Genomic DNA, 25,864 nt, shown 5'->3' with positions numbered 1-25,864 from the left:
CATCTCTGGGTTATTTGTGGGGCATAGGAATTCGTTCATTTTTTTCTTCAAAATCTAGTCCGGCCCCCCACAAGGTCTGAGGGACAGTGGAGCGGCCCCCTGCTGGAAAAGTTTGCTGACCCCTGCCTAAGTAAAGAAGGGCAGACCCGTCCAGCGCGCGGCTTTCGCGGTGCCAGCGCAGAGTGCGCGCGTCCAGAGGCGCAGGAGTAGCAGAGCCCCAGTCCTCTTCCCTATGACATCTCCGCTGCAACCCCCCTCGAGGTACTCTGTACATGCTCAGAGGGCGGCCCGTCGTGCCCAGAGAGGCTTCTTCTCGGGAAGCCGGCGGCGCGGCAGGACTCTTTGGACGGCAGCGCCGCGCGCAGCCGCTTCGGCCGAGCAGGCGGAGGCGGAGGCGGACCACAGCGGGCAGCGTCCCCGCCCGCCGGGCCGCCCCCTCCGGCTGCCCCGCCGCGCCTGGCCCTGCACGGCGGAGCGCGAGTCCGGCGTCGCCGGTCCTGCCCGCGGCGGGCGAGAAGCCGAAGGCGCGCCATGGCCTCGGCGTCGGGGGGCAGCGGCGCCTCGGAGGAGCTGAAGCAGCAGCTGCTGATCGGCCAGTTCGTGGTGGCCGCCGGCTGCGCCGCGGACCAAGCCCGGCAGCTCCTGCAGGCCGCCCACTGGCAGTACGAGGTGGGCCGCGAGGGAAAGGCGCACCCACGGGGGGCTGAGCCCTCTCTCGGCTTGGGAAAGGTCTAATATTGGGGGTGGGAAGCAAGAGGCGTGCGGGGTTGGTAAGATCGGAGCGGGATTCCGCCCTCGGGGCATGTGCAGAGTGCTTGCCCATCGCGCTCTTGCGTGGGCCACTTTTCCCATCTCACAGCTGGGTTAAATGCGTGCGCCTAGCCGGGGAGAGAGTGGGGTCCTTCCTCCTCCCCAGCCAGCCGGGCCTGATCCATGCCCCAACCGGTTTACGTGGCCTCGTTGAGTAACAGGTGTCCGAGGCCGGACCGGTATGGGGGAGATGCAAGAGAAAAGAGAGAGGAAAGTTCCGACCAGAAAAGCCCGGTGTTTCCGACGAATGCACAATAACGTGTCATGAAATGCAGGTCACATTCCAGCAGCGCCCTGCAGGATTCCAGGCATCCGGACCCAGCAACCCTGCTGGACTACAACTCCCATCCTCCCTGACCGCTGGTCCTGGTAGCTGGGGACGATGGGAGTTGTAGTCCAACAACAGCTGGGGATCCCGGTTAGAGGAAGACCAGCGCTGATCAGTGCCTGGATGGGGGACCAGCTGGAGACCTCAAATGTAGCTGCTCCCTCGGGTTCCATGGAAGAAAGATGGGATATAAATGCAAGACAGGTAAAATAAATGCACCTGTACATCTCCCTCCCCCTGCAAAAAAATGCCTTGCAAACCCCACCAACAGAACTTCCAAAAGCTCATGAACTTTTTCCTGGCTTCTGCTAGAAGCTACTTGCTTTTGGAGGAAGTGTGTTTGTTTGCAGGGAGGGAAGGAAGGGAATTCAAATATTGAGTCTTCGGTTTGCTCAGTCAAATAGCAAAGGACACATTCTAGCAAATGGGGATCCTATTAAAGGTCTATCCTCCCATTCAAACCCTGCTCTAACCAGGACTGAGATTATCCCCCTCCTCGCCTTGCGGGGTGGGGGCTCCCTTGTGTTCCACCACCACCTCCCTACTGTGCATGGGGGGGGGGCAACCCTCCAGCCTCCTGCCCCGGAGTGCCTTCATTCATTCTTTCATTTAGGTATGCTCAAGACGGCATACATGACTCTCCCCTTCCTCCTTTAATCCCCACAACAGCCCTGTGAGGTCGCCTAGGCTGAGAGAGGCAGTGGCTGGCTCAAGACATGAGAGCTTCCCAACCTAAGTGGGGATTTGAACCCTGGTCTCTGCCAGGCCCTGGTCCCCCCGCTCTAACCACTACGCCACACTGTCTCTTTCCCCAGCTACCTAGCTGCCTCTAGAGCAGGGTTTCCCAAACCTGGGTCTCCAGCTATTTTTGGACTACAATTCCCATCATCCCTGACCATTGATCCTGCTAGCTAGGGATGATGGGAGCTGTAGTTCAAAAACAGCTAGAGACTCTGACTGGAATTGCCTTTGGCCCTTTAATTGTGTGCATGTGTGCATCTGTGCATCAATCTCAACAGCATCTTAGGCACAGGACTGCAGGCCAGCCAGCAACACTCTGGTTACCTCTTCTTCCCGTTTCCCCTCTTTCTACAGACAGCCCTCAGCACGTTCTTCCAAGAATCTGGCATCCCCTACAGCCATCCCCACCATCAGATGGTAAGTGGCCTGCAAAACGTTTCCTCCTTGAGATGTTTATGGGCTGAACAGGGCTTCCAGAACCTGGAAGTGAGTTTTGAGTGTGGATGGGGGGCAGGCAGGAGAGAGGCGGGCTTGCTTACCCCCCTTGGTCTGCAGAGAACCTAAGAAGAGCCTGTTGCTGGATCAGGCCAATGGCCCACCTGGTCCAGCAACCAGAGGCAGGATTGAGGGGAACACGACCGGTTTGTCCGCACTGGGCAACGAGGGGCGCCACAACAAGGACTTCGAAGTCAAGAGGTGGGGTGGGGGCTGCCTTTTGGCATCATGCAGGCCGCTGGTGAAATTTGGAAGCCCAAAGCCGGCATCCTGTTCTCCCAGTGGCCAGCCAGACTCCCCCGGGGGAATCCACCCACAAGCAAGAGACCTGGGCACAGAGCAACTTTTGCCTCCTGTAGTTTCCAGCGGTGGACCTTCAGAAGCATGGCTGACCTTGGAGGCCCAGCATAGCCGTCCTGGCTAGGAGCCACCAATTGCCCTCTTCTCTGTGAATTGGACTCATCTTCTTCTAAAGCAGGGGTCAGCAAACTTTTTGAGCAGGGGGCCGGTCCACTGTCCCTCAGACCTTGTGGGGGGGCCAGACTATATTTTTTTGGGGGGGGGGAATGAACGAATTCCTATGCCCCACAAATAACCCAGAGATGCAATTTAAATAAAAGCACACATTCTACTCATGTAAAAACACCAGGCAGGCCCCACAAATAACCCAGAGATGCATTTTAAATAAAGACACATTCTATTCATGTAAAAACCCGCTAATTCCTGGACCGTCCGCAGGCCAGATTTAGAAGGCGATTGGGCCGCATCTGGCCCCCGGGCCTTAGGTTGCCTACCCATGTTCTAAAGCCATCTAGGTTGGCCTTCAGGAGTTTAATTATGTCTTGTGTGAAGGACCTTCTTTTCTCTGTCCTGACTCTTCCAACTCTCAGCCTCGTTGGGTCTCCCTCTCCCAATCCCCCCAACCCCCCCAGGGCTGCTGTAATTGGGGGCAGGACTGGGGACCTTCTTCCTTCTGCATGCCTAGCAGATGCCCAGCCTCCTTCGCAACAGGCTTTGCCCAACATCCTCTGCCTTGTTTTTCTCCGGCGTCAAACAAGCTGAGCCAAAGGGATGGGGAGTCCGGGATTTTGTCGCGATTGCGACTCTGCCACAGGAAGGATGGCTCCGTGGCAATGCTGGGGGGCACCCCCTCTGACCTCCCCCTCTTGTCTTCTTTCCCTGCAGATGTGCACGCCTGCCAACACGCCTGCCACCCCGCCCAGCTTCCCCGAGGCCCTTGCCATGTTCTCCCGCCTCAAGGCCTCGGAGGCAGCCGCCTCTCCTCCCCTTCCGCCGCCCCCACTGCCCCAGCCCGGAGCCTTCCCCTGGCCGGCCTGCACCCTGCCTGGGCAGCCGGGTGCATGGACTGCCAGCCACCCTCTGCAGCCGGCAGGCTGGCCTGGCAGCCTCTCCCAGCAAGGCAGCTCCGAGCCAAAGACCAGTGCCACGCTGGAGGCCGAGAGATGAGGAGACAAGGGCCACACAGCAGATGTGGGGGGAGTGAGACCCACAACGCTTCAGAGACACGGACAGAGAAGCCCCTGACAGCCCCAGGGGGGTTGCTTGACTCTGGAGTTTGGGGGCACCAGGCCTAGCTGCAAGGGGGAGGCTGGTGCCAAGGTCTCTGAGTGGCTGTTGTGTTTGAGACGCACACAGAGCAAGGTGGGCACGAGAGAGCTCTGCTTCCCCACTCCAGTGCCTTTGCTGTATGCGGTGTGTGTGTGTGTGTGTGTGTGTGTGTGTGTGTGTGTGTGTGTGTCACTTTTGCAGGCTTTTCCTGGAGGAAACCCGCCCCTGTTGGGCTCCCAGCGATTCACTTCTCTCCTGTCTCTCCCACCTCAGCTCTGCCCAAGGTGGGCATTGCCACCCATGGACCAAACCGCATGCTCAGATTTCAACTGCCCCCCATGGAAAAGTGGTGGTTGGGGTTTTGGTTTTGTTCTGGTTTAATAATCTGCCATTTTTTTAAAGGATTAAATTTCTTTTCCGGATGTGTTGTTTGTGGCATGGCTTGGGCGGAACGATTGGGGTGTGTGTGTGGAGACTGGATGCTGCCCCACTCCAACCTTCAACTCACTGCAAAGGAGCCTTGGGGCGGGGGGGGGGGGGCGGAAGGGGTGGTCCGACCCGGGTGGCACTTGGGGGGGGTGACAAGATGGCCCCTGCCTCCCCCCAGCTGTAGAGCGGCTGAGGGCACACGCCATCCATACAGGCGTCTGCATGGGCTGCCTCTTGCACAGCAACCCTAATGGCTACCACACATGTGCACTCTGTAAGGGATGCCGCACATGCGCAGTTTGTACTGGCTGCCCTGCCCCGGGTGCCAGAGAGGGTTCTTTCGCCACTGCTTGGAGCAAGGCTGAGCAGAATGCCAGGGGGGCTGCCCCCTTGTGCCCCAGGCCAGGTTCCCATGCTCTCTCCAGGCAGGGAGGGCTGAGTTCAGCTCTGCCCCCCCCCTCCAGCTGCTCATCCTCTTCTGCTGCCTGAGGTGAATTGGGAGGGTGTGGAAGGGGTTTCGTACCTTCGGCTCCCTTGCAGGGCTCTTGTGAGATTTCCCTGGAAGCCACCCCAATGGATTCTGCCACCTAAGGCAGCTACCTCAGTTGCCTCATGGGTGGGCCGGCTGTGGCCCCAACTCGGCTCCAGGCAACCTCCACTCCAGAGTTTCCTCCTAGGCCAGGATCCAGCCACATCTCTAGTCACATGGGGATGGGGAGGCTGTCATGCGCCTTCCGTGATGTGGACAGAGGCTTCGCTGCTCTGCCCGTCGCGTCCAAAAGGGAAAGGGGCCGGGTCAGAGATCCCCTCCCCCAGCAAAGGATAGGAGAAGGGCCTGCGTGTATCTGCTGTGGGCTTGGGGCTGGCTTGTGGCTAAGGGGGTCCTGCAAAGGGGGTCCCAGCCCTCCCACCCACCCCAATATACCCAGTGGTTCCGACCCCCCACGCTCCAACTTCTGTGATCCTTGCCAAATGCGACAGGAGGAACGGCTGGCAGCAAATTAAGAAAACAGACAAAAAACTTTATGGGTTTCTTCCTCGCTCAACAAACTCTTAAGTCACACCCAAGGACAGAATCAGGAGTAGCTCCAGGGGGTCTCATAGGGGGGCATTTGGGGGTTTGTAGCCCTCCCTGGGAAGAACTGGGGGGGGGGGGCTGGCAGGCGGCAAGAGCTGGAGACAAGTTGGCACCAGCTTTTGCCCAGGGAATAAGGGGTATAATTCACATGCCCACAGATAAAGTGGGGAGGGGGGGGTCATTGCATGCACAGCTCACCTCCTTGCAAACTCCAGGAAATGCCCCCATTATTTTTCTCTCTCGGGCATCTAAAGCTCACCTTTCCCATTACAGTAAGACTCATTCAGACAACCTCCAGCTTCCACTTTGTATGTGGGCATGCGTGGATCCGTGGGGAGAGGGACGAGCTGCATTGACTGCGGCCCCCAGGCAGGGGACAGGGTCTTCCAAAAGGGGCATTCAGGCAACTAGGTGGGGAGAGGCCCGGGGGCACCTGGCCGGACCCCCTCCCGCTCCTGGCTGGGTGCAAACACTGCCCCTGCCCTGCCAGCACCCGTGCTGCTCACCAACTGCTGCTAACCCCCCCCCAATCTCCCACGGGCAACTGGGCCTCTATAGGCAGCAGCTGGTGGCAGGTGGTGCCAGGGTTGGTTTTGCCTGCAGTGCCCCTCTCAGTTGGGCGGCGAAAGGGAAGGGCAGCCCTGGAGCTACTCCTGAGTTGCAGCCCCACCTGCCAGGGGAGGGGGCACCCGCAATTAACACAAGGGAGGGGCGGGTGCTGCCTGGCAGAGCCGCTCAAGGGGCAAGCCACTGGCGCAGCTCACATGCCCGCCAACCTTCCACCGCTCTTGAAGTTGCTCTGGCTGAAGGTGGAGGCCACCGTCCCATCCACCGTCTCAAAGGTGATCTCCTGCTGCACCTGCAGCTGCTGCTGGCGTCCTGGCGCTATCCTTCGGACAGAAGGTACTGAGAAAGAGAGAGAAATCATATGAAAACGATGTATCTAACCCCGAGGAAAATGGCTAAAGTGTACGAAAGAAATTCTGAAATGTGTTGGAAATGCAAAGAGAAAAGGGGCACTTTCTGTCATATGTGGTGGGCATGTACATTGGTAAAGGCTTTCTGGGAAATGATATATAATGAGTTAAAGAAAATGTTTAAAAAGACTTTGTCCAAAAACCAGAAGCCTTTTTACTAGGTATAATAAGTGAAGAGGTCCCAAGAGAAGATAAAAGACTTTTGATGTCTGCAACGATGGCAGCGAGAATGCTACTAGCCCAGAGATGGAAGGATGGAGGAGTATCAACAAAAGAAGAATGACGGGAGTATGTGGAGATGGCGAAATTGACAGGGAAGATCCAAAACCAGGAAGATCAAGTATTTTCTAAAGACTGGAGTAAATTTGTAATTTATTTAAAAGACCACTGCAAACTGTTAAAATCTTTGGCAGGGATGTAAAGACACTTGTAATGTGGCATTTTTTTTAATGGTAATTATGGTTATATAATAGATAGATAAGGGAAAAACATGCAGTAAATTAAATCTTAAAGATGGAACCCATGGAGGAAGGGAAGGTCTGAGGGTTCGAAAGAACTCTGTATTTTAATGTTTGAAATGGTTTTGTTTTATATGTATACAATTTTTCAAAAAATAAATAATAAAATAATTAAAAAGAGAGAGAGAGAGAGAGAAGCCACAGTCGTTTGTGCTTTCTGCTGCCATACGATTTAGCAACTGCAATACAGCCTTTGCTGGATCCATGCTCAAAGCACCCCTGCGGAGGAGGGGTTCTCTTATTTGGCCCATTCCGCAGCTCCCGGCTGGTACTGTCCCCCACGGATCACGGCCCCTGAGTCCGATTCCAGCCCCTCTTCCCTGGTGCCCAGGTGCCAGTGTTTCCCCCAGCCCAGGCGGGCCTAGAAGACTCACATGCATAGGGCGAGGCGCTGACGTCGGCATAGGCAGAGCGGGCTCTCTCCATCCTGTTCCCCAGGGGGGGCCGGGGACACTTCAGGACTGGCAGGGGAGGGAAGCAAGAAGGCCGATCAGCCCACCACCGAAAGCCCCTGAACCTGCTCCTCCTCCTCCTCCCCTTCCCTAATGGCCGCCTGCTTGCTCACTCATCTGCCTCTTGCTCCAGCAGGAGAGGCAGTGTGGTGTAGTGGGTAGAGTTGGCACACTAGACCTGGGAGACCAGGGGGAGAGCTGAGATACACTTCTTGGAGCCCCTGTTTTAATTCTGCTTCAAGCCAGTCATGGAAAAAACCCATCAATAGAGAGAGAGAGACTAGAGGCCAGGTTCTTGTGCGGGTGAAGCTCCAGGCAGAAGGGCAACTGGACCCCCAAGGGGACTGCCATAGACGTGCCCACTGCCCCCAAAGTGCCGCACCTGTGAATTCCCTCTGGAGGGCGAGGGAGCGCTCGACTGCATGGGAGTCCACCCGGCCTTTGTAGAGGACGCCGTTGACACCAAGGATGTCCACCTCGGTCTGAAAGGGGGACAAAGGCTGTGAGAGATGAGCCGAGCCAAGGCCCAGTAAGGACACAGCGGAGTGTGGGCAAAATGAAACAAATGGAGGCAGGGCCTTTCCAGCGTTGGCCCCTCCAGAGAGGTCAGCCTACACAATGACCTTTTTAGGCGCCGGGTGAAGACAACGGCAGTCGTAAATATTTCTTTCCGCTGCTTTTTGCTGATTTAGGTTTTTAGTTTCAAGTTGCATTTTATGTTGTTGTTTTTTTAGTTTTTACTCGTAAGCCACCAATAGGGCATTTATCACTAGGTGGCATATAAATATTGGGAATCACGAAACAAACGGGCCCAACTACCAGCTCAGATCTCTTGAAGAAAGCGTTAAATGCCTTCACAGAGGAGGAGAGAAGGACCAGCCGTTGAACCTCCATGTTCAGAGACAGTCTACCTCCCAGCATTTCCGGGGGCTTTGGCTTTTCAGCTGGGCTTGCCGGCTTCCTGGCCAGCCCTGCCTGACCACCAGCAGAAGGCTGGACTAGATGGGCCTTTGGTGCCCCAGATACAGTGCGGCCACCTTCAGCTGCTGTGGTCCTCCAGGCAGATCTCCCACCCAGCACCCTCCCCCCGGCAGGCAGCTCGAAGGTGGCCCAGCGGCCGCTCACGTTGTCGTAAGTGATGGCTGTCGGGTCTCCGTAGGGGTAGATGGTGGTGAGGTCCTGGGATCGGGTCAGGCGTTTGATGGTGCACGCTTGGTGGTGGGCCTGGCACTGCCAACAGGTGTGCGGGGGCTGGGCACCACTGGCTTCGCTCGCCTCCCCGTCCCTGAGGAAAGAAGACCAGGCCCGGGGGCTCAGCATCAGGGGCTGGAGACTGCCAGTCCCCTGGAGAATGCCTTAACGGGATGCTGGCCACAAACCTCATTTCACTGAACTATTCATTTTCCTCAGAAGGAAATAGAAAAATCATAAACCTTAAATGACCAAAATTCACGGGAAGGGGGTAAAACTCCCCAAAATTCTGAAGTATTATAATCCTACCTTGACCTAGGTGAAGCAAAACAGATTAAGGACTCAAAGGTACAATATCTAATACTGAATTTACAAAAAAGGTTTGAAAACCTAAATGGCAAGTTTTAGACAAAGCCCAGCGTAGAGGAAGCCAAGCACAGTAATAAAGAGTTGAGGACTCAGCTATGAAAATTCTAGTGTTGCCTTTACAAAATGGTTTAAAAAACCTAAATGGCTCAAATTCAAAGAAAGGAATACAAGATAAGCTGTTTTAGATTTTAAACAAACTCAAGAGCAGGGCTGAAACATTCCCATGGTCTAGATGTTACTGTTGATGTTAAATGGTCATTTAAGGTTTATGATTTTTCTATTTCCTTCTGAGGAAACTGAATAGTTCAGTGAAACGAGATTTGTAGCCGGCAGCCCGTTAAAGCTTTGTTCAATTTTAGGTTTTTCTAATTTTTTGCTTAAACTCTTTGATTTGTATTATTTAGTTTATTTTCATAAGATAATATTTCCAGTTGATTACTTCTCGTATTTTCACGGTATTTCATTTGTTTTGTGCAATTTCTCAGTTCCGTGACTGTCTTTTTTCTACTAGCTCCCTGGACAATGGCACTCACCAGAGAGGTGCCGGAACTGAGTTCCTGTGAGTTCCACCTGAAGGGGGGAAAGCCCTGGCTCTGGGGACAGAAGGGACCCTGGAGAGAGGCTGGCCACCAGAAACAGGAAGATAAAATACATTGAACCAGAGAGGCTGAGGGCTTCTCCAAACTTCCTCTTGTCTCACTGCCTTTCCTCCAGGGAAAACTGCTCTTTAGCACTCAATCGGACGGAGCTCATGGCAGCTGGGTTTTCCGAAGGTTGCTGTTTGTTCTGGTTTAAAGGGAGAGGAGTGGGACAAGGGGGAAGCTGCTCAGACCCACGTCTAGAAATCACAGATGAAGTGGAAAACTGCCCAGACGAGGGTTGCCGTATTTCAAGAAGTATCCAGATACAAAAAACTGTTGAGCTTTTCTTGGGGGGGGGGGGATTGGGACATTTCGGTGATTTTTAGAAATTTCCCCCGAATGGTAATTTCGCCACTGGAGTCCTGGATATGTCTGGGGGAAACTGGACATATGACCTGGGAGAAGTGGATGTCTGCAGCTCTAGATCTGGGATGGGATGGGGTGCCAAGCCAAGGGGGTGCAAAATCGAGAACATCCTTAATTGAGAAGATCCATTTGGGGGGAGCCAAATCTTGGCCTTGCGCAGGGAGCCATATCATGAAAGATTACCCTTAAGTTTGGTTGAGCCCCGATTCTGCCTGCCTCTGATTTCAGTTGCAGAAAGGGCCCAGGCCTCCTGTCCCCCCTTAGCATCTCTCTGAGTGGGGTGATCAGCAGGGCTCACCAACCGCAACTCCCACCCCTCGTCGTAGTGCCCCCTCCTCACTTCCTCTGCAGCTGTGTCAGGTGTTCGTAGCCGCTGGCACTAGCCGGACGACGGCGTGCGCTGCCCTTCCGCTTGGTCACCATGTGTCTGCAAAGAAGAAAAGAGAGCGGGGTGAGACGGGGGGGGGGGGCTGTTAGAATTCCTGTTTCGTGTCTGCAGTCATGGGATTGGTGTCTATCACATAACGGAGTACATTTTGACTCCACCGAGTGGGAAGTGACGGAAACAGGATGTTTGTGTTCCTGAAGTGGGACTATTTGTTCTTTTTCTCTTTGCTGTCTGATGCTAGAGAGAGGGAGCCATGTTGCAGTGCTCCGTGTGCCTTTATATGTAAATAAAGTAGATTAGCCAAAATGCTGAGTTGCTGAGGTCTGTTATGCAACTGTGCAAACTCTGCGGATCCCTAAGTGTGCCGGTGTCAGTTGGCATCGGTCGCTGTGATGTTCGGGTTGAAGAAAACTTTTGAAGCTCCCGATCGACCAGGAGGGAGAGAACATGCCAGTCAGGCATGTGTCTCTACCAGGGTCCTACTCGAGTGTAGGCTGAACTCCTGACAGGCCCAGGGCTGCCTCCCCCGCAAAGCAGCCACCCTCCTCCCACCCTGCAAGGTACCAAGGGGGTCTGTACTCACGGCCCGGTCATCATGGTCACTGGCCGGTCGCAGGAGATGCACTTCACTCTCTCAAAGAGCTGTCTGAAAAGCACAAAGAGACCCGAGTTGACCACCTGAAGGACGTCCTTTTACCATCCATCTTCCATGGAATAACCCTGAAGATGTCTCATGTGGCAGGTTGGGTGGGGGTCAAGCACCCGCAGGGCCGGCAGAAGAAGCCAGCCCCCTTGGAGGTGAACCTTTAATATGTCATTATATTTGTACTTTAAGTTCGATTTGGTAAATTTCCTCTGGAAAGGCTAATGTTTGATGCAACCGGTCTGGGAAAATTAATGAGCAGACGACTGATTTCATCGGAACTGAGGGAAGATGGCGGCTGCAGCAAAAAGACTTTTGGATTGATTCGGCAGAAATACCAGCGTGTGAGGAGATACTGCAAACGGACGGGGAATCATACACATAAAATTCACACAGAAACATATCATTGTTTACTTCAACTCGCTTGTGGGAACAACTCAGAGGGCGTGAAAGAAGGAATGTTAACAAAAGGAACTATTGGAAATGACTATCAAAAGCAGGAGATATGAGATGATCATAGCCCCCTCCCCCGAACTTCAAGCATGGGAAGTCCCAATAAAAAATTTATAATTTGGCAGAATATTTGGATTGTTTGATATGTATATGTATAATTTTGAATATTTAATGTGATTTGATTGGATTGTTAAAATGGAAAACTTAATAAAAATGATTTTAAAAAAAAGAACAAGCCAGCCCCCTTGCCAGCCTGCACTCTGCCACTCGGGCATCTGTGCCAAGCCCTGTTTCAGGAAAGTCCCTCCCCAGAGCGACAGCGAGGGCTCCGAGGACCAAGGGGGGTGGCAGGCAGAAAGTGACAGAGGCTTTCTTTCTTCATATGCAGAGAGTGAGGCGAGCCCCTCTTGTCCTGGAATGCAAGTCGTAAATTCCCAGGACAGCGAAAGGCAGACAGAAGGCCAACAGCTTTCAGACACACAGGGGAGGAGAGGCAAACTGGACAATCTACTCATGAGTCTCCTCAGACTAGGAGGAGGAGCAGAATTCGGGCTTGGCGTCAGGCCAACAGAAGGCAGAGCAGATGGCGTATATCCTGTTGGAAAAGAGTCCACCCTCCAGTGGGCTCAACTGACCCATCGAGTGAGGAAGATTGAGCTGTGTGCTCGGACTGAACTACTGTGTAAATACCAATATATCTGAAAGTTATAAAACCACCAGCCTGCTGTCTCTTGGTGTGAGAGGGAGATCATAAATCCTGACACCCTGTAAGCCTTGAGGCAGATTTGCAGCAGTGCTGCAAAAATAAACAAAAAATACTTACAAAAATGTATAAATTATTAAATAATATACAAATAGATCAAGGAAGTAAGAATATGTTAAGATGGGAACAAGATTTAGGTTATGAAATTGAATACAAAGATTGCGTTAGTTTTTGGACAAAATATATAAATTTTACAGCTTCTTATCAATTGAAAGAAAATTTCATGAAGATGCATCATAGGTGGTATATGTCGCCAGATAGGTTGGCAAAAATGAAAAAATTGCGTGATAATAAGTGTTGGAGGTGTAACAGAATTATTGGAACATTATACCATATGTGGTGGTCATGTCTGGAAATTAAGAAATATTGGAATATGATACATAAGGAAATTAAAAAGCTAATAAAAACATCACATAATAAAAGAGCAGAATCATATTTATTAGGAATTTTGAATGGTGACATCCTGAATGACAAAATTAATATTTTATTGTACGCGACAACAGCAGCGAGAATGTTAATAGCCAATAATTGGAAAGGGAATTACGTTCCAATCAAAGAAGAATGACTGAATAAATTATGCGAATACTTGGAATTAGCAAAGCTGACTGATTTGAAAAGACAATACAGTAATCAAAAAATATAATCCAGAAACAATGGTAATGTTTAAATGATTATTTATGTAGACAAAGATTAAGTGTAAGGTCTTGGTTGTGTTTAGAATAGATTTATGAAAGATTTAGAAAACTTGTTGATTAGAATATTTGTATGAGATTGTATGGGAAAAATACAGAATAACAGATACAATTTTGCTTAAAATGTATATAGGAAGTGCAGTATAAGCGATGGAAGTCAATCAGTGAAATTTTATTATTGAGATATTTGTAGAATAAATTTGGAATAAATTCTTCCAATTTTTCTTCTTCTTTTTCTCCTTATTTTTTCTTTTTCTTTTTTCTTTTCTTCCTTTTTTATATATGTGTGCTTATCTGAAATATATATGTATGTATGTATTTGCAGTATTTTGCTTGTATTTTGTAATAGTTATGTTAAAGTTTATTTATTTTTAAAAATGAAAGTTATAAAACCGCCAGCCTGCTGTGTCTTGGTGTGAGAGGGAGATTAGAAATCCTGACACCCTGCAAGCCTTGAGGCAGATTTGCAGCGGTGCTGCCAGAATTAGTGGCCGCTGGCACTGCAGAGGAGATGCCCTTGCCCTGCCTCTCACGACGATGGAGAGAAGATGCTCAGCCCCAGCTTCCCTGCCAAACCCCCCCCCACTCACTTCTTAAAGCCAGCGGCACTGTCTGCGTCAAAGCGGGGGCCCTCGCTCAGGTACTTCTTGATGACCTGCCACACCTGCTCCAGCTGCTGGCTCAGAGGGTCCAGGGCCATGCGGTCCAGCTGTGGGGAGGTGGCAGGAGTGAGCCAGGGGTCAGTCGCACTGTGCACGTCGGAGTTAACGCTTTATTAGCAAGGCCAGGATCCGCACAGACTTGGCGGAGTGTCTGGCCAAATGAGCACAACAGCTCATCCACAGTAGGTCTTGCCCCTCCCCACGGATCAGTGGCCGAGACTAAAGGTCGAGATGATATACGCATTTTAATAACAACGTCCCCACATCTGACTATGTCTCCTCCTCTCCAGGGTTTCCCCCAAGCAATCTGAGACTATGCCTGTGTGAAGCTAACTTCTCCTCCGCCCTCTTCATGTCTCTCCTGGTTCTGGGAGACCAGCAGGAGTTGCAGCAGGAGAGGGAGACCCCTGTGCCTCTTCACCAGGTGGACTCATCTCTGCCTCTTGGCCTGCCTCCTCTCCTGTTTCAGCTTCTGCCCCTGATTCTGGGCTGCCTCTGATTCTGCCACTGACTCTCCCAGCTCACACAGCCCTGTTCCTTCTTCTGACACCTCCTCCCAGTCTTCTCCCTCTGACACCGCATCATCATCCCACTGCCACTCCCTGGGCTCTGAGCCTTCGTCCCTTGGGGGTTGCCCAGCTACTCCCTCCCAACTTTCCTCTGCTTCCAACCAGCCCATGACACCAGGCAAGGAACGCCAGGAGGTTTTGAGCCCTGGGAATGCAGGCTGGGAACTTTGCCCACCACTAAGGATGTCTGCCAGGGCTGGGCCACCCAGGAGGCAGACGGAGACATTTGCCTCAGGCGGCGAATTCCAAGGAGCGCTTCCATGGGCGCCCCTCCGCTGCCAGAGAAGCAACTGCGGTGGTTTCCGGGTTCCAGTGAGATCTCGCAAGAGCCGTGCAAAATCACACGGAGGCCTCCGCTCTCGCAAGGTCTTGCTGGAACCCGGAAACCACAGGATCCCAGTAAGCAAGGCCTCAGCCGGGCTGCCCCTGATGCCCGCCTGCGCTCGGTGGCTCTGCCGGGAGGGCGTCACCTTGCAGTCCATGTCGGTGAAGAGCTTCTCCAGGGCCTTCTGCCAGTCCTTGTCCTGCAGGGACATCTTTTGCAGCAGCTCCTGCATCATCTCGCTCAGCTGGGCGGTGGCCGACTGCAGCTCCACATGGTTCACCTTGGCCTCCAGCTGGCTCTTGTCGGCTTTCTGCGGGGAGAAGCAGCAAGGCCCTCCCCTGTGCCCTCCAGCAGCAGGGGGGCCAAGGCAGGCAACCCTCCCCTAGAGGCTAAGCTCTCAGAGTGGGAAGGGCCCCGTCACTCAGACCATGCGCCTCCCCTGCAGGCAAGAGCCCCCTCCCAGCTCCACATGGTCCACTTACCACGTTCATCTCTTCCTCGATCAGGGCTTTGTCTGCCTTTGTGATATCCAGCTGCTCCAACATGATGCGCATGGTCTGTGCACAGGAACAGAAGCCACACTTGACACCGGCATTTATGCCCCAAGATTATTCGGAACACACATGTGTGTGTCCAGGCACCGGGGATTTTTGCACAAGTTTTAAAGTGATATTTTTCATTATACAATATAATAAAAAACCCAATCTAAGCAAGAGTAAAACAAAAAGAGAGAAGAGGAGGTTAAAAAAAAATGCAAAGCCCTCTCTCAGGGGTAAATCTTAACCTTTGCCTCACCCAAAAGGGGTGGACCCTCTCAGATCTTCCCTTTATTCTCCCAGCTTCCCACCCTGGGAGATCTTCCCTGCCTCTCACACAGACATTGGCTGGCAGCATGGTAGTTGATCCAGTGTATGTTGGCCGTGAAAAAGGCAAATTCCAGCTCAGACCGCATGGCTTTTACAAGCCATTCTTGGGTTTCTATATAAATAATATAGGAACTTTCACCACTGAACTAAACCAAGTTGTACTGCCTGTGTTTTCTGGCTGATGTATGGAAAGGTGCATGAAATAGACCTTTGGAGAGCATGTAAGTAAACCATTTTCAGCTCACCCAATGTGTGATCTTTTTCTACGCTAGGCGAAGAGGGGAACTTCAGAAGAGACTTAGAAGGGCATATTGTAACAGCCTATATAATATCTCCAAACTTTGCTGTATATTTTGTGATTTTAAAACTCTGCTGGGGCTCTCTTACCAAAGAGTACCGGTACTTGCCCCAAATTTGGATCCTGGCATCCAGGAATTCTCCTTTCATACCCTATATTCCCCTTGCCATCAGCAGTGACGGCTGTTGATAGCTACTAGCTAGACGGACCCCCTTCTGATTTTCTTACAGAGTTTCCCAGGTGAGTGACGCTGCTCACCTGGATGTCTGACGTGCTCTTCATGACCCTCTCCATGCCTGCCTGCAGCTTCTCGCACTGATCCTTCAGTCTCTGCATCTGATCCATGGTGCCCTTCAGCGATTCCTTGCCCTGGGGAAAGCAAGCAAAGGAGCTGGGAGACTCAGCAGGTGCCCCCTTGGATTCTACCGGGTGCACACCCACCTGGCAGGCAACAGCTGGGTGGTGTGGGGGACCTTTTTGAGCGCCCCCTTCCCCTCCTGCCCCCTGCTCCAAAAGTCACCTTCTCAGCCTGACTTTGGATCCAATTTATTCGCTCTAGCAGAGACTCCATTTCAGATGGTTCTCCAGAAAGGCCTGCAAGCAGAAAGGAGGCTCACAGCTGGGCTGCCTCATCCTCCAAATTTCTGGAGGAGAGAGCAAGTGATGGCTCCTAGTCACCATGCCCTCCACAGTCAGAGGCAGCCACACTTTTGAATCCCAGTGTATGGAAACTGCAGGAAGGAAAAGTTGCTCTTCTATGTGGGATGTGATACATAAGTAGCAGTCAAGTACAACATTCCTTGTTTTCCTAGAGCAGACATGCGGGGGAGTGTTTGGACCAGCCAGTCGAAAACTTCCTGTTTCCTCCTGGCCTGGAGCATCCTTCCCCTTGCATGTGACCAGAGGTGGACGTGACCTTACCTGTCCAGGTAACAAAAGGAAAAGGCACACAGCACCCTCTCTCTCTTTTGACTTCCTCCGTCGTTGGAGTAGGTTTTTTAATAGAGATGCTCTGTTGGCTTCCAGAGGACACTGGGATTGTCCCCACATGGGATAGATCCACATGCATATACTTTGTAACTAAGTCTGCCTTCAGGGATCCAACTGTGAACTGATGATGATGTGAGTAAACTTATTTTATATACTTTACACAAGATTGTGGCGTGTTCATTCTTTTAAGAGGGATATAAGGGAACTTACCAGGAACCTAATAGTGAGAGGCTTAAACAAGCCTGCAACCAGCTATCTGCTGTGCGTTTAACAGGGGAATGTAAAACTCTGCTAAGTTATAGAAATTGCTAGCGCAAGTTAGGAAGGATATTAATGAACAATATATCCTCTCCTGCCTCCCTGAACATTCCCACACTGCTCAAGTCTTGCTTGCTGGTTTCCCTGTGGGGCACCTGGTTAGCCACTGGGAGAACAGGAGGCTGGGCTGGATGGGCCATTGCTCTGACTCTGGAGGAGCCAAGGTAACTGTAACAGAGGGTGCCTCTGGGCATGCAGAGAGCGCATCTCCGCACTTGGCCCCTGAGCTCAGCTCCAGACCGGCCCACCAGCTGATGAGAAGAAGAAGAGGAGGAGCTTGGATTTGATATCCCACTTTATCACTACCCAAAGCGGCTCACATTCTCCTTTCCCTTCCTCCCCCACAACAAACACTCTGTGAGGTGAGTGGGGCTGAGAGACTTCAGAGAAGTGTGACTGGCCCAAGGTCACCCAGCAGCTGCAGGTGGAGGAGTGGAGATGTGAACCCGGTTCACCAGATTACGAGACTACCGCTCTTAACCACTACACCACACTGGCTCTCTGGGGTGGGTGGGTGTGCCTTGCAATTCCACCCCGGATGTGTTGGTGGGGCCTCTGGGTCAGAAGGTGTCAGCCCCAACTGGGTGCTGCTCCCCACCCCCAGTATATGGCTCTTCCTTCCCACTGCCACGCTTGGGGTGGGTGTGGGGTCGCCCAAGGACTCACCCCGAAGGCCAGCTTGCTTCATCTGCTCCTCCAGCTGAGTGATTTGGGCCAGGAGCACTTCGTGCTTCCCGGGCAGCTGTCCCAGGGTAGCCAGCACTTCCCGGGACGACTTCTCCAAGCCCTCCGGGTCGGTGTAGCTCTGCAACACAAGCACGTGTGTGGGAGAGACCGTGGAGGGGAAACCGGGGTGGGTGAGCTGAGAACGCCTGCCTTGCATGCAGAACGTCCCAAGTTCAATCCCTAGGCTGGGAGAGACCCAGAGAGCCACTGCTGCCCGCCAGAGCAGGCGAAACTGGGCTGGGTGGAGTGAGGGTCTGACTGTTTGAGCCTTGAGTGACAGCCGTTCGACAGTGAGCCAAACTCATGGAATCATAGAGTTGGAAGGGACCCTGAGCATCATGTACTTTAACCCTCTGCAATGCAGGAATCTCAGCCCAAGCAGCCATGGCGGATGGCCACCCAACCTCTGCTTAAAAACATCCCAGGAAGGAGAGCCCACCGTCTCCTGAGGGAGACTGTTCCACTGTCAAAGGGCTCTCACTGTCAGAAAGTTCTGGCTTAAGGGCCAGATGTGGCGGTCCAGGAGAAGCAGGCTTCTGCGGAATAGCCTGGCCTTTGCAATTGCACCAGAGACATGGTGCCTCCATGAGGCTATGGGAGGCCGTGGCAATGGGAAGAGGCTTGGCCAGCCTTCCATGGACTGACCAGGGGGAGGGACCGGAGGAAAGGCCCCCTGCCCCCGGAGGCAGCCACAGGAGCTGGCTGAGTTTCTTGACCTCCGGTGGCAAACGTAGACTCAAGTGGCATAGGGCTGCCATATTTCAAACGGTGAAAACCCAGAGAGAAAAGTGGTTGAGCTTTCCCCCCCCCCCCCCCCGGCCTGGATACTCCTAGAGACAGCCTATATTTAAAAACGTAGCTCTTTTTGGGGGGTGGGGGTGTTATTGGGTTATTGTTTTGATTTTGCTCTTATATATTGTGGTCTTTTCTGTGAACCGCCCTGAGACCTCCGGGTACAGGGCGGTATATAAATAAGATAATAAATAAATATTCCAGATAAGTCTGGGAAATTCGGGACGTGTGGCAACCCTGGACTGGCAGGGGCTCTCAGGGCTGGTGGGCAGGGAGGGGTCTTCCCTGCCACTCCCTTCTAGTGGAGGTGTGCCAAGGGGGTACCTTCTGCATGCCCAACAGGGATCCTGCTGCCTCTGCACTGAGGGTCTCCTCCCCACTCCCTTTTCCATGGGGCTGCAGGATCTCATGCGAGGGCCGCCAGGGTGTGGGGGCTGGGGACCTGCCTTCCTGCCCCCCCTCCTCTGTCCCCACACTCACCTTTCCCGTGAGCATCTCGCAGAGGGAGCTCCAGCGCACCAGGTCCGAAGCGTCTGCCAAGGATCCCAACCTCCCCTGCGTTGGGAAAGGAGCAGGTGAGGACCTGCGTGGGAAAGGCCATCGCTCACGACCCAGCCTGGGAGCAATCAAGGCCTTAAAGAAACCAGGGGACTCCCCCCGCCCCACCCCACGCAGACGGGCTCAGCTTGGCTAAGCGGTCCTCCCGTATCGCCAGCCTCTGTGCATGAGCCACACTGAGCCACTTGTCTTGGTAGGGAGACAGGGCCCAGTGAGGGGCAGCAACGCTCGCTTCTCCGCCCCCCATTGCTGTCTGCTCTGCTGAGCTGCTTTGTGGAAGGGTCCCTGATTAATAATAATAATAATAAATTTTATTTTTACCCAGCCCTCCCCGGCCAGAGCAGGGCTCACGGTAGCTAACACCAGTAAAATTACAGTAAAAACATAATGGGGGGGGGGGGACCAATTTAAAATACAGGTTAAAATGCAATTTAAAATGCAACCTCATTTTAAAGGTAGCCCATAGATCAAAACCATAAGGGGAGGGAAACAGAAGGGTCAGACTGAGTCCAAACCAAAGGCCAGGCAGAGCAGCTCCGTCTTGCAGGCCCTGCGGAAAGATGTCAAGTCCCACAGGGCCCTGGTCTCTTGGGACAGAGAGTTCTACCAAGTCGGGGCCAGTACTGAAAAGGCCCTGGCCCTAGTTGAGACCAATCTAACCACCTTGCGATGGGGAATGGGAAAAGGGGGGGGGGAATAATGAATATGATATGTTTTGATATTCTGTTATGTTGAAATTGTTAATAAAAAATTTAAGAAAAGAGAGAGACAGAGGTGTATTGTGCTCAGAGCGAGCTGTGGGTGTCCTGGGCTCACATGCAAGGCTGGCTGGTCCCCCATCTAAAACAGGGACAAATCCTGCCTCTGGGGAAGGAAGTGGGTCTGCCTGGAAACTGAAGGAGGGGAGAGGGCTGCTGTGCTTGTGGCTTTCCCAGAAGAGGCCCCTGGTTGGCCCCTGTGAGAACAGGACGCTGGAGTAGATGGGTCCCTGGCCTAATTCAGCAGGTCCTTTTTACACTCTCATGCTCAGAGGCAGCTTTGAGAAGAGCCGCCTGGTCAGGAGGCTGGAAGGAAGGCATCGCTCTTGTCCTGCATTTCTTCTTCTCGGCTCCAAACACACAAGCAGCATTTAGGGCTCCTGTCCAGCCTCAGCACAGAGCAAGAGCATCTTCTCCACTGTTGTGTACTGAGTTGAATAGGATCCAGAATGCAGCAGTCTAATTGGTCCTAGAACAATAGGATTCAGAATGCAGCAGTGTGATTGGTCCACAGGAGCCACCCAATCCAGCTCCAGGTGGAAGTGAATCCGCGCCCTGATTGGCCTACAGGAGAATCCCGGAATTAGCCAATCACGTGGGGCCTATTGTGTAAATAATGTATATAAAGCAGACACTTTGGGGGGGGGGGGGACTTGCATTCCTCACTACTATGAGCTGGATAAAGAGCATGAAATCCACCCTCGACTCCGCGTATATTTCATCCGCTTCTGCGATGTAGGGCAGGGCGGGTCAGGGAAGTTGCACTCACCAATTGCTCCCTGATCCCGTCCATCTTTCTGGCCTGCTCATCTAATCGGGTGAGCTGCTCCCTCATTTCGTCAACGTTGAGCTGTTTATTTATCACATGGTTATTATGTAATAATAGTAAGTGGTATCAACTTTGGTCTCTAAGCATCTTACATAAAAGCCACGAGCCAAACAATGGCATTGAGAATTCCACATCCACACTCTCCCATCGTAACGCTCCGGAAGGGCAGTGTGGGTCAGGAGGACTCAAGCCCCAAAGCCAGACCTTGGCTGAAATGGGTCCTGGGAATGAGTTTCCTCCAACAGCATCTGCAGCTGAACTGCTGCCACTTCTTTGCCTCACCCCCCCAAAAGCGTATTGGTGATCCGGGCGGCACTCGGAGCGGCACAGAGGTGGGTGGTTTTGCCCACAAAGTACCTTGCAAAATTGTCTCTGTGGGTTCCAGAGTTAGGCTCTTCAAGGCAGATGAAAGCAACCATTGCATAGCTTGGAAGACCTCCATTGGGTGGATAGTTGAAGATGCAATGAAGGTGACAAAGAAGGCCACGTTTGCGGCCTCCCCTGCCAAGAACTCCACGCTCTTAGGCGTGTCTGGTGGCCCTTGCAAGACTTGCGCCCCAGCCATCTTTGGGTCTGATCATGATCTCATAAACCAGGGGGCTGCCCCTGCTCTGGAGGGCTGGAGAGGGGACTCGGGTGCATCTGTGCCAATGGCCCACTGTGCCTTGCCATTAAAACAGAATAGGTGGACTTTCTACAAGAGTAGAAAGAGGAGCTCTGAGCATGTCCAGAGTGCCTCCCCTTGCCAGCTGAGTAACCACAGTTGGGCTGTATATCTCTGAGAGGCACCTCTGGGGGCCTAGCCCAGGCAGGCTTCCTTCACAGGGACCCCCTAGTTTTGAAAGAAAAACGCCCTCTGCCCCACTGCAAGATGCCCCTTTCTGATGTCATCTCCATCTTCTGGGGATACTCACTTTGGTGAAGTGCTCCTTCAGCTGCCCCAGCTCTCCTTGAAAGCCCTCTGTGGCTGTTTGCAGGGTGCAGATGTTGTTCAGCAGCTCCTGCAAGGTAGTCATGGCCTGGACAGGACAGAGAGGGAGTTAGTGATGGCTGGAGCCAGACGAAGACACCTAGGGAGATCATCGGCAGGAGTGCTGGGCAGAGCTGGCCATGGATAGGAACTATGGAAAGTGTTCTCAGTCTACACACACACACACACACACACACACACACACACACACACACCCCTTTTCTGCAAAGCTCAGGCCCTCTCCTGTTCAAGCCACCCATTTCTGCTCTTGGTCCTCATCCGCATGCAGACCTTTGAGTTCAGAAGTCGGATATGGACCAGGAATGGGGAGCCCAGGACCCTCCAGATGTTCTTGGGCCACAACGTCCCTGGAATGTGGCCTATACTGGCTGGCGCTGATGGGATCCAGAGTCCAGCAACTTCAGGAGGCCTCACCCATCCCTGCCCTCAAGGGCTTGGCTACACCTTCCACAGGGTAAGGGCCATTTCCAGACCACCATCTGATCATGAATGGTGGGCCATTGCAAACATCACGGTCCCTTCTCTTTTGCAGGTAGTGGGGCAGGGGGGCCACATCCAGGTGTGCTGCGCCAGCTGCCCAGGAAAAAGAGGAAGGAAAGAAGGCGCCTCTCTACTTTCGGGGAGACTCACCTTGGTCATCCCGGCCTCGTTCATTTCCATCTTCTTCTTCAGCTGCATAATCTGCCACATGTCCTGGGCCGGCTGGGCAGCTCCTTGGCTGCGGGCCAGCAGCTCGGCGGTGGTGGGAGCCTCGTTCAGGAAATTCAGCTGCTTCTCAAGCGCCACAACCCTGTCGTGCAGCTGGTGGAAGATAGAGCTGGATTTCTTGGCCGGCTGGACCACTTCGGAGGTCGCCACGCTTGTGGCCAGGTCTTTCGGGGGCTTGATGAAGTCCAGCTCGTCGTCGGTGATTTCCTTCTTCATGTCTTTCAAGTTGAGGTGATCCAAGAGACTGTGCAGGAATAAATGGAGGGCGTTGAAGTTGACATTGCCCAGTTCTGGCGTCCCAATGGCCAGGTTGATCAGCTCTGCAAAGGAGATGCTGTGGGTCATGATTCTTCCAGCAGCCAGCCTCTGAAGAGCCGGGTATCGAGATTTCCACCCTGAGGTTAGCTAGTTGTCTTGGGGACGGGACAGCAACACAGCCCAGTAGGTTCTGAGTTAATCAGTCACTGACAATGTGCGCATGGGATTCATCCGGGGAAAACACCGTCAGGCTTGCTGCTCAGAGTTCTGCTCAGCGTGGAAAGTTTCTGCTGGTTGCTAGGAGATGCCGGAACACGGGGAGATCTGGAAGATGGGCAGCGCAGGCAGGGAACCAGCCGAGCCTGTCGTGAATCACGGCGGTACTTGGATAGGAGCCAGATTAGCCACATACTCAAACAGCATTTGGTGCCAAGGGAAGGTGCTCTTGGAAATGAGCGAGGGAGGGGGCTGGAAGATGGGGGGTGTTTTGCCTTGGCACCCTGGGAGCTGGGCGGAGGCTGGCAAGTCGCACTCCTTCCCCTGGTGCCCACCAAACTAGAGCCACTGGCAAGTTCAAACCCAGCTGCTGCTCCTGGCAGAGCCAGGAAACCTTTTCCTTAATGTCTTTTTTTGTTTTAATTATACATTTCAGGTTTATACATTTCATTAATTTTACAGTCATTTTAACATTTCAAAGCTTGACTTCCTTCCCCCTCTTTCTGCAGTTCCTTAAATTTATTTTTGAATATCTTCTGCATATCCAAATTCATTTAATTTGCTCATTTAATTATCAACTTTAAATACATACTCTTATGAAACTGCAGGTTGTTACAATAATCCTGCCAGTCTATCTGTTTGCAATTTATATGTAAATATTCAATAAACAATTTCCATTCTTTTATTAAAAGTTTGTTATCTTGATTTCTTCTTCTTCAGGTAAGTTTTGCCATTTCTGCATATTCCATAAGTTTTTGTATCCATTCTTTCTTTGCTGGGACTTCTGCTTCTTTCCATTTTGGGGCGAGTAACATTCTTGCTGCTGTAGTCACATACATGAATAAGTTTCTATGCAATTTAGGTAGTTCTGTCCCTACAATTCTCAAGAGAAAAGCTTCTGTTGTTTTTTGTTTTTTTACAGAGGTTATTTTAAACATCCTTTTCAATTCCATTATATATCACTTTCCTTAATGTCTTCAGAACTGTTTGGTTGACGAACTGCTCACCTTGCAATTGATCAGACCAGAAAACCAGAAATAAAATTAAAATATATATCCAAAGTAAGAATTTAAGAAGCTGCTGCTGGATGAGGCCAATGGCAGGATCTGAACACAAGAGCCCTCCCCAAGCCTGTGGTCTCCAGCACTGCTGCCTCTAACTGTGAAGGTGACAGAGGCATCGTGACTACTAGTAGCCAACGACAGCCCTCTCCTCCATTAATTTGCCCAGTCCTTTAAAAAAAGGATGCGGGTGGTACTGTAGGTTAAACCACAGAGCCTAGGGCTTGCTGATCAGAAGGTCGGCGGTTCAAATCCCCGCAATGGGGTGAGCTCCCATTGCTTGGTCCCTGCTCCTGCCAACCTAGCAGTTCCAAAGCATGTCAAAGTGCAAGTAGATCAATAGGTACCACTCCGGTGGGAAGGTAAACGGCATTTCCGTGCGCTGCTCTGGTTCGCCAGAAGTGGCTTAGTCATGCTGGCCACATGACCCAGAAGCTGCCTGCGGAAAAACGCCGGCTCCAAAGCGCACAACCCCAGAGTTGTACACGACTGGACCTAATGGTCAGGGGTCCCTTTACCTTTTAAAAAGCCATCCAAGTTGGTCATCTCCGCCTTCTGTGGCAGAGAGTTCCACAGACTCATGAGAGATAAAGAAAGTCCTTCTTAATGCACCGCAGAGTTAAAACTATGGAACTCCCTCCCACAGGAGGCAGCCTTTAAAAGAGGATTGGGCAAAATCATGGAGGTGGCTAGTAATGGCTACTAACCAGGATGCAGAGGCGCTGCCTGGCTGGACCCTGGGACAACACAGGTGGTGGTCCTGATCCAGCAGCAGGCTACTCTGATTCTCCTAGGTTGTTAAAGAAACAAACAGCTGCTCCCTCTCAGTTGCTATTCCAGGTGGGGAGGGAATCACAGGATCACAGACTTGGAAGGGATCCCGGTGATTGACTTGTCCAACCCGGCGCAGTGCAGGAGTCTTTTGCCTGAGGTGGGTCTCCCTGGAATTGAGAGTCTCTCATAACAAGCGATCCCAGCTTTTGCTGCAATTCTGCACTGCAGGGGGTGGAAATGGACCAGATCCTTGGGATCTCTTCCAACTCCTACAGTTCTGTGAGCAGGAAAGGCAGTCTCAGCACGAGTTAACACCGCAAGAAAGAACTTACCCGCACACATCTAGAACGAGGGTGTACGTTTCAATCTTTCTTTCTTTCTAATTTAAATGCTTTTTTAGAACTAAAAGGCTATAAGAAACATATACATATAATCAAAACAAAAATACAAAAAGAAAATCACCCTATTTGTTCACTCTACATTCTTCTTGAGTTCCCGCCACCCCATCATACATTTACTGCTTATTTTATCTAGTGCACTATTAATCTCCATTTTCTTTTTAATCGTCAATAATATGTTCTCTTCTAAATATACATTGTAAGACAGAAGTCATTCAAATCCTGGCACAGACTTTATAGAGACTTTTCAATCTCTTTCTTAGTTTATCCCTGATTTTAATTTTTGAACGTTTAAACAACTGTTTTTAACCTTTTTTCCACCGATGACTTTATTCTTTTCGAAGGGTGCTTTTAAAATTTATTTTATTTATTTTTCAGACAAGCACATATACGTATCTCTCTCTCTCTCTCTCTCTCTCTCTCTCTAATTTTTTACCTACCACCAAAACACAAACAGTGAAACCCCCCAGGCGGCTGATACGTTAGGTATACAATATTCAATAATATACATATTCAATAATATACATTTTCAATAATATACCATAACAACATATTCAAATCAACCATATGTACACTTCTATATACCTTAACACTCCTCCTTCCACAAGGTTTCTTTAACTTTTAACATTTTAATTGTCCCAAATGGAGTAGGTTTGAACAACTTTTTTTTTATTTTAACAGCAGAGCATTGCATCATTTTGGGGGGGTGAACAGGTATTGCAGAAACACGCGAGAGGCGCGTCTCCTGCATCAACCTCCGTAATTCCCAGGCTTTTGGCTCGCCGACGCACAAGTCCGGATCCGGATCGGACCCGCACCTGCCCCCTGCCGGCTGGCCACGCCCCCTGCCGGCCGGCCACGCCC

At 51.8% G+C, this 25,864-nt stretch overlaps 2 protein-coding genes across 4 annotated transcripts; one reads left to right on the top strand and one right to left on the bottom strand.

Annotated features, from left to right (window-relative positions):
- Nucleotides 1-426: 426 nt before the first annotated feature.
- Nucleotides 427-4,365, top strand: UBALD1 (UBA like domain containing 1). 3 transcript variants are annotated; one of them, XR_014518988.1, is made up of 5 exons: nucleotides 535-669; nucleotides 1,086-1,342; nucleotides 2,234-2,296; nucleotides 3,560-4,105; nucleotides 4,145-4,365. XR_014518988.1 is itself a non-coding variant. In XM_083474850.1 (4 exons), the coding sequence occupies exons 2-4, from the start codon at nucleotides 1,193-1,195 to the stop codon at nucleotides 3,839-3,841; spliced, it is 495 nt and encodes a 164-aa protein (XP_083330976.1). In that variant the 5' UTR covers nucleotides 427-669; nucleotides 1,086-1,192; the 3' UTR covers nucleotides 3,842-4,365. The 3 variants fall into 3 exon arrangements, 2 of the variants coding, with proteins under 2 accessions (XP_083330976.1, XP_083330975.1); XM_083474850.1 differs by having other exon boundaries at nucleotides 427-669; nucleotides 3,560-4,365; XM_083474849.1 differs by lacking the exon at nucleotides 1,086-1,342 and having other exon boundaries at nucleotides 489-669; nucleotides 3,560-4,365.
- Nucleotides 4,366-5,373: 1,008 nt separating this feature from the next.
- On the bottom strand, nucleotides 5,374-22,960 carry LOC310693072 (uncharacterized protein C16orf96). The gene is made up of 16 exons (XM_083474737.1): nucleotides 22,216-22,960; nucleotides 21,509-21,613; nucleotides 20,535-20,615; nucleotides 18,930-19,004; nucleotides 17,598-17,736; nucleotides 16,144-16,217; nucleotides 15,882-15,992; nucleotides 14,942-15,016; nucleotides 14,605-14,769; nucleotides 13,494-13,612; nucleotides 10,936-10,998; nucleotides 10,305-10,391; nucleotides 8,523-8,682; nucleotides 7,780-7,879; nucleotides 7,320-7,406; nucleotides 5,374-6,356 (listed from the first exon to the last, which is right to left on the bottom strand). The coding sequence occupies exons 1-16, from the start codon at nucleotides 22,636-22,638 to the stop codon at nucleotides 6,211-6,213; spliced, it is 2,010 nt and encodes a 669-aa protein (XP_083330863.1). The 5' UTR covers nucleotides 22,639-22,960; the 3' UTR covers nucleotides 5,374-6,210.
- Between the last annotated feature and the right edge of the window lie 2,904 nt (nucleotides 22,961-25,864).

The sequence above is a fragment of the Podarcis liolepis genome, assembly GCF_965112155.1.
Source record: "Podarcis liolepis genome assembly, chromosome: 14".
In the NCBI taxonomy this organism is placed as follows: Eukaryota; Metazoa; Chordata; class Lepidosauria; order Squamata; family Lacertidae; genus Podarcis; species Podarcis liolepis.
This window is presented reverse-complemented; position numbering and strand designations above follow the sequence as displayed.

Coding starts and splice junctions, on each gene's coding strand:
- LOC310693072 (XM_083474737.1), bottom strand. CDS start 22,638: ATGACCCACAGCATCTCCTTTGCAGAGCTGATCAACCTGGCCATTGGG. Junction 20,616..21,508: donor TGAAGGAGCACTTCACCAAA/GTGAGTATCCCC, acceptor ATAAATAAACAG/CTCAACGTTGACGAAATGAG. Junction 15,017..15,881: donor AGAGCACGTCAGACATCCAG/GTGAGCAGCGTC, acceptor TCCTGTGCACAG/ACCATGCGCATCATGTTGGA.
- UBALD1 (XM_083474850.1), top strand. CDS start 1,193: ATGGGAGTTGTAGTCCAACAACAGCTGGGGATCCCGGTTAGAGGAAGA. Junction 1,343..2,233: donor GGGATATAAATGCAAGACAG/GTAAAATAAATG, acceptor CTCTTTCTACAG/ACAGCCCTCAGCACGTTCTT. Junction 2,297..3,559: donor GCCATCCCCACCATCAGATG/GTAAGTGGCCTG, acceptor CTTTCCCTGCAG/ATGTGCACGCCTGCCAACAC.